This window comes from Equus quagga, chromosome 10 (genome assembly GCF_021613505.1).
Source record: "Equus quagga isolate Etosha38 chromosome 10, UCLA_HA_Equagga_1.0, whole genome shotgun sequence".
Taxonomy (NCBI): domain Eukaryota; kingdom Metazoa; phylum Chordata; class Mammalia; order Perissodactyla; family Equidae; genus Equus; species Equus quagga.
In genome coordinates, this window is record NC_060276.1 from 66,405,815 (window position 1) to 66,413,302 (window position 7,488).

The 7,488-nt window shown below is 40.5% G+C and overlaps 1 protein-coding gene across 1 annotated transcript; it reads right to left on the reverse strand.

Moving 5' to 3' along the window:
- Window positions 1-6,571: 6,571 nt before the first annotated feature.
- On the reverse strand, window positions 6,572-7,084 carry ZCCHC13 (zinc finger CCHC-type containing 13). The gene has a single exon (XM_046673512.1). The coding sequence runs from the start codon at window positions 7,082-7,084 to the stop codon at window positions 6,572-6,574; it is 513 nt and encodes a 170-aa protein (XP_046529468.1).
- Window positions 7,085-7,488: the final 404 nt, after the last annotated feature.

Sequence of the window (7,488 nt, forward strand, 5' to 3'; positions counted from 1 at the left end):
GTTTCTCTTGTGTCCTGCAACCTTGTTGAAATCACTTCCTAGTTCTAGGAGGTTTTTTGGTGATTATTTGGGATTTTCAGACTTAAATCTTTCTTTCTTTATTTTTTCTCCCCAAAGCCCCAGTACATAGTTGTATATCCTAGTTGTAGGTCCTTCTAGTTCTTCTATGTGGGATGCCACCACAGCATGGCTTGATGAGCAGTGTGTAGGTCACACCTGGGATCCAAACTGGTGAACCCCAGGCCACTGAAGCAAGCACACGAAGTTAACTGCTATGCTACCAGGTGGGCCCCTACTTGGGATTTTCTATGTAGACAATCATGTCACCGGCAAATAGGAGCAGTTTTATTTCTTCCTCTCCAATCTATATGCCTTTCATTTCCATTTCCCATTTTACCTTATTGCACTAACTTGAATTTCCCTCACTATATGAACAAGAATGATGAGAGCTGACATCATTGCCTTTTTCTTGATCTTCAGAGAAAAGTATTCTGTCTTTCACTGTTAAATAGAATGTTAACTGTAGGTTTTTTGTAGATGTTCTTTACCATGTTGAGGAAGTTCCCCTTTTCTTCCTATTTTTCTGAGAGTTTTTATCATGAATATGTGCTGGATTTTGTCATACGCTTTTTCTGCATCAACTTACATGACCATATGATTTTTCTTTTTTAGTATGTTAATATATTAGCTTACACTTACTGGTTTTTGAATATCAAACCATCTTTGCATCCTTGAAAAAAATCTCATTTGGTTATGATGTTTAATTCTTTTATGTTGCTGAATTTTCCTTGCTAATAGTTTGCCAAGGATTTTTTCATCTATATTCATAAGGGATATTAGTCTGTAGTTTTCTTATGTACTGTCTTTGTCTAATTTTGCTATCGAGGTAATTCTAGCTTCATAAAATGTATTGAGAAATGGTCCTTCTCTTCTATTTTTTGGAAGAGAGTGCATAGAATTGGCATGAATTCTTCCTTAAAAGTTTGGTAGAATTTTCCAGGGAAACCATATGAACCTGGAGATTTTTTGAGGAGGAATATTTAATTACTAATTCAATTTCCTTAATATAGAGCTATTCACATTGTTCATTTTATATTGGGTAAGTTATGGTAGTTTGCTTTTTTCAAAGAATTGGTCCATTTCATTTAAGTTGTCCAATTTATGTGTGTAGAGTTCTTCATTGTAATCCTTTATTATTCCTTTGATGTCTGCAAGGTCTGTAGAGGTATCCTTTATTTTATTCCTGATATTGGTAATTTATCTCTCCTCTATTTTTTTGAGGAAGATTAGCCCTGAGCTAACGTCTGTGCCCATCTTCCGCTATTTTATATGTGGGATGCCCACTGCAGCATGGCTTGCTAAGTGGTGCACAGGTCTGCGCCCAAGATCTGAACCGGCAATCCCTGGGCGGCTGAAGTGGAGTGTGTGAACTTAACTGCTACACCAACTGGCTGGCCCCCCCCCTCCTCTTTTTTTCCCTTTGTTAGTCTTGCTGGAAATTTGTCGATTTTTAAAATCTTTTCAGGAAGCCACTTTGTTACTGCTGGGCCTTCTTTGGATAGTACTCCAACTGGGCTGCTGGAGCACCTTGTTGCAGCTTTATGAGAGTTTAAGTTCAGCTTCCTCACTAAGCATTTGCTGCTGGGGATGGGGCTATAGTTTTACTTGTGATGTTTGGCTGAAGTAGAGTGGCTACTGTCTAAAAGTTTTCTATGTTTCTAGGCTGCCTCTCTCCTGGCCCTTTGGCTAGTGAGAGCAGGCTTTTGTTAGGGCTTTTTATGTCTATGCCTATTGAAATTTCTGGGTTGCTGGCTTCTTCAGCTTCAAGTCTGGGATATTGTTACCGAAATCAAAGTGGGTTCCCTCCTGGTGAGTTAAATCGGACTCTCCGCCAGAAGTAGCTGTCTCACAAAGTATATTTCCAGCAAATAGGAGACCATGAGGAATCACTTCCAAAGTCATGGCATCCCCAAACAAAGGGAAGCAAGAACCTTTTATTTTGGATGGGGAATGAATATTCAAAAGGGAGAGATGGGTATTTGCTTGCACAGGCTCAGCTGGAAAACATGCTTCCACATACACTGTAGGTTATGGTAATAAGGCCTAAGAGCCTCCTGGAGAGATCTTAGCATTCAAAATAAAGCAAAGGTCATAGGTATAGCTTTTGTGGTGAGGCTTGGTCTGGTTCAGGGTGGTTGGCAATTGCATCTCCTTAACATAACAAAAGAAAAAATAATTTGGAACAACAGTTAAATGCTTCCAAACTCACCCTTGAGTTTCTTGGGGCAACTGGTGAGTGACAATATGACAAGGGATTTTTACACACTGAGGTATATGGGGTAACTGTTCACATTCAAAACTGATTTGGCTTAAAATAAAAAGTCTGACTTACAGCCTATCAAACATACATTGTACATCTGCTTTAACTATTAAAATAAAGAATGCACTTTCTTAAGATAAGAATGCATATTTCCCCTCTTATGCCCTACTGGTAACACCCTACTGGTAATGCCCCTATTAGTACTCCTAAAATAAGTTCCCTTTCCCAACATCAGGGTCATGTTGACCTGCTAATTTGAAACTAAACATCTCTTTGAAACTTTGATGAAAATATATCCTGGGTATGTTTAATGTATGTTCTTTGTAATAAAAAGATATGAGACTGTACTGAAAATCATGCTTCTCCAGAACACTTTCTTCCTTTCTGGAAAAGGCCTTCCTGGGTTATGATCCTCACTGTGGCTTAAGTAAAACTCATCTTACTTCTCTTATCTATAGAATAGTTATTAGTTACGTAACTGTGGGCCCTCCAGAACCCACGGTTGACCCAGTTGACCCAGTTCAACTGACCTCATCTTATCAACAGAGTAATTAAGAGTAGCTTTTCCAGGAACTGAGACCACTTGTCCGGTTCAGGCCGGCTGAGACCACCAACTCATCAACTGGGCCTGCACAAATGCTCGACAAGAGACTTTTTTGATGTCAAGGAACTAAAAACTCCACCCTCAGATAATGGTAATGCTGCCATTTTATGAACATGTATCCTATGAAAAGGTATGAAGCTTAACTATGCTTGTGCAGATTATCAATTATCTCACTTCTCCTGACCTCCAATCATCTATTCCCACACTTCAGACCACCCTGCCCCCTCCCCCTTAAATATCCCTGACTCCCCATTTTCAGGGAGGTAGATCTGAGATTGATTCTCCTGCCTCCTCACTTGGCTGCCTTGTGATTAAATCCTTTCTCTTTGAAAACTCATTGTCTTGGTGATTGGCATAATCATGTGGTGGGCAAAACGAACCTGGTTTGGCAACAGTTATTTTTTAGTCCACAGATATATGAGGCAAAAAGAAAACCCAAGGAACTCACTATCATGTAGTTCCTTTGATCCAGGAGCCCTTTGCCCATCTATCTTTTTCTGTCCACCTTTTGGAGTCTTTATATGCTTGTTTTATATATAATGTTTAGGGTTTTTAGTTGCACTGAATGGAAAGAATAGGTAAACACATATCTATGCCATCTTCTTGGAAGGAGAAGCCCCATTAGCTGGATTTTCAGTTATTTTCTAAGAGATGTTTTGTTATTTTGTTTTTAAATCAGGAAGAAGCTTGAATTTTATAAAATGCCTTTTTAGCCTCTCTTGATATAATGTGCTTTCCTGTTTGTATCTATTAATATGAGGATTATAGAATCAATTTTAACTAAAATTGTGTGGTGAATGTTATATAGTTATGTACCCCTGTCCCCAAGCATATAGCAGAGGTTATAGACTCAAGTAGCTAGAGGGGCCTGGTAGGTAAAGTAAGAGAAATTCTGGCTGGGACTTTTGCAAGACTATGAGGAATAGTGGGTGCTGGGGTCAAAGCGGGGACTTGTGACTTGTCTGTAGGGAGAAAGTACTACTCACCTCCAGCTGAAAGTATCCACATAGAAATGGGTGCCTAGTGCTTCCCTATCTTTGTTTTTGTTACAGAGAGACTGAAAATAAGAATTTCTATGGGAAATGTTCCAATGACATCTAATTGATGAATATTGTTAAACAATGTGTGGGTCAAACTAAATGTATTGTGGACCTGATTCAGTAAGAAGGCTACCATTGATACTGGCTCAACACAAGGTTGACATAAGGGAAGCCATATTGTAGAAAAAAACTGATATTGTAATTTTGAATGACCTCTGATTAACTAACCCAGCTAGATACGCACCCTCCAGGAGAAATATATGCTCTGTAGATTTTATGGCCTCTCCCAGCTGCAATAAGTTGATAATTTTGATAACTTTGTTCTTTTGAGTTCATTAGGAATGTGATGACCCCCAGGCAGAGAGTCTATGCTGATAGCCATCATCAATGACAACTGAAAGATCTGGGTACAGGGTGTTGCTCTTGTCTCTGATGTACATTCAGTAAAACAAAAGACTATCAGGAACTAAGACCAGATGTCTGGCCCCACCCAGAGATCAGATGGCTGCTTCTACTTGGAGACCAGATACCTCCCCCACCCAAAGACCAGCCCCCTATATAACTGGCCTGTAGGAGTAATCACCCACATGTGTATGGTGATGGAGTGTAATTAGTCTTTGGGTGGTGAACTTGATGTAATCTACACAGAAATCAAAATATAATGATGTACACCCAAAATTTATATAATGTTATAAACCAATGCTACTGCAATAATAATAATAAAAAAAAACTGGCCTGTAGTCTTTGTTCTGGAAGATGTTTCTTTCGGACATTAGTCAGCCATCTTCCCCCTTGCTGGCAAGCTGTAATAAAATTCTCTGCTACCAACTTGCCTCTCCACTATTGGCATGTCTTGCCGTGAGCAGACGACTCCCACCTTGGGCAGCAACACCATTTTGTAACTTCTGGCACAGGAATACTGATGAATCAAAATAAGACTTCGCTTTGTCTGAGACTAGAAAAGGTTGCCTAGAGGGAATGTAAGGAGAACTTAAATGCTAGGTGTCTCCTTAATACAGAGATGTAGCCTCATTTCCCCCTCCAATTCTGGGCCAAATTCTTGAGGGCATGGGAAACGAAACTCCAGATGGTTTGGGAGGATTCAAAAGCAGAGTCCTGTGTTTGTCCTTTCCTAAATAGAGTTCAGCACTCTGACAAGACTCGAGAATTTGTTTAGGGGCTGGGAGTGTCTTGTTGACACAGCACAGCAAGTAACCAAATCAATTTCTAGGAGCCCAAGAGGGTCACAGATGTTGAAACTCAGCTAAATTGAAAGGATCGTTCAGATGGGAATGAAGGATTACACGTCAATTCTTATGGAAGTTCATAAAAGAATGTGGCTTCAGTTATAAGATCAGTTACATTTCTTTGACCATTTGAGTTTATGGACCAAAAATTGTACCCTCTACACTATCCTTTCTGTTATAAATTCTATCACATCCTAGGTTTGATGTGTAGTATTGTCATTTTCTAAATCATTTTTCATTACAACTTCAAATTTTGCTTGCCACAATAGCTACCTCCCCATACCAAGTTTTAGAGTTTAAAAGTGCCTTTTCTATTTTATAGAACTTCACTTGTTTTCCAGATCTGATTTTTTAAAATGCCAGCATATAAAACTGAACATTTTTATATCTGTGAAAATACATTTTTCAGAAACTCCTAAATATAAATATGATTTTTGTATCTGTGAAAATGTGTATTATTGAAATTACCAAAGCCCCAATCTATGTTTAATCTTAGTGGTTATACCTGTTTTCTTAGATTGTTAAAAATATGTAAGTCCAAACTTTGTCGCTGATATCTTTATGTCCACAGTTTGCTCCTAAGGTTTTTTGTTTGGTCAATTTTTCCTCATTGCTCTCTCTCTCAAAGCTACTTCCACACATTATACATATTTTTCTGGTTTATTTTCATTAAACTATACACTTTATGTAGGGCCAGATAGTGATGTCTTTTGGTGTTATTTAAAAGCTGATGTGGTCAGATAATTCAAAGCAATCGACATATAATAAAATTAAAGTCACTTTGGCAAGGTCATAGACATTTCTAGAATCAGCTTTATTTGGGTGATGAGTCTCTGAGGAAATGCCGTCTCCTCAGGGTGCCTTTTGTATCTAAGACAGAACCATTTGTCCCCTCCGTACACACTCACTATGCTTTTCCCTGGTGTTCTTTTTCTCCATAGCAATTTATCTTCATCTGACACGCTGTTTTACTTGTTAATAGATTCTAGGCCTGTGTTCTCAAACTTGGTCTGATTTGTTCACTGACGTAGTCCCAAATCCTCCAATAGTGGCTGGAACACAGTAGCTGTTAAATGTTAAATCAAAAGACGTCCAAAGACCTAGAAGCTGCCTAATGTTCAGAATGACTGTTCAATAACCAGATTCTCCAGTGGCACAGAAACACATTAATTATAAGACATCTAAAAGTGAATAACTTTTTTTGAGATTTTTTTCCAGCTGTTTTCTCCTTTAACACGGTAATTAATGCTCACTAGCCTGGGAGTAGCCTCTATCTGTGAACCTCTGGTCAATGAAGAGCTTTCAGAGAAAATAATATAATTATCATTCAGCAAAAGGAGGGGAGGACAAAGGAAAAAAACTAAGCGGTAGCCTCAGTGGGGCATTCCCGGGCTAGATGTCCGGACTTGCCACAGCGGTAGCAATTGACCTTGTTTTTCTTGCTACAGTTGATGGCCACGTGGCCGGTCTCGCCACACCGGTAGCACTTGACTTGGGTACAGTCTTTCTGAAAGTGGCCTAATTCGCCGCAAGAGTAACACTTTTGCTGTTCCTGACGGTCACAATCGCGAGCCAGATGGCCTCGTCTGCCACAAGTGTAACAGCACTGCTCCCTCTCTCGCTTAGGCTCCGTACAGTCTTTGGCAATGTGGCCACTTCTCCCACAGTTGTAGCAGATGTTCTCAAGAAGGTGACAGTCCCTAGCATGATGACCAGACTCACCGCAGCGGTAACAGATGTCAGGTAGGGTGGTGGAAGTGCCCTGAGAACCTCTGCCACGGCCTCTAGCTCCGCGCCCTCGAGCTCCTCCTCTAGGGCATCCCCGGGCCCAGTGGCCAGAGCGTCCACCCTTGAAGCAGTCCTTACTGCTCATGGCTGCGGTGAGATCTTCAGGTGTGCGGGTCTACCGCTGCCCGGAGGCCCCGGCGCTACTCCCATAGGTGGCTGAGAGAGAAGTGGCCGTTTGTCTCTAGGGGCCTCAGCGACGTCACACAGGTTTGCACACGGCCTCATTCACGTGTCACAGGCGGTCCAGCTGCCTCTCTCGCCTGGTTTTCCTCTTATCCTTAAAGGTGAAAGCACGGCTGAGAGGTGGTGTTTTCCATTTGTTAAAAAATAAACACTTGGGTCGTTAAATCCAGTTCGAATCCCTCCCTGTTCAGATTACGGGCCCCGTAGGATTTCGTATAAAGACTTAGGCCTTCTTTGCAGTCTAGTAGATGACCAGTTTTTATATATCCGCTATGGAGTTAGGAAAAGTATGTGTGAGATGTATCT

Bases quoted from the DNA above. Each gene is read 5' to 3' on its own strand.
- ZCCHC13 (XM_046673512.1), bottom strand. From the start codon at position 7,084: ATGAGCAGTAAGGACTGCTTCAAGGGTGGACGCTCTGGCCACTGGGCC.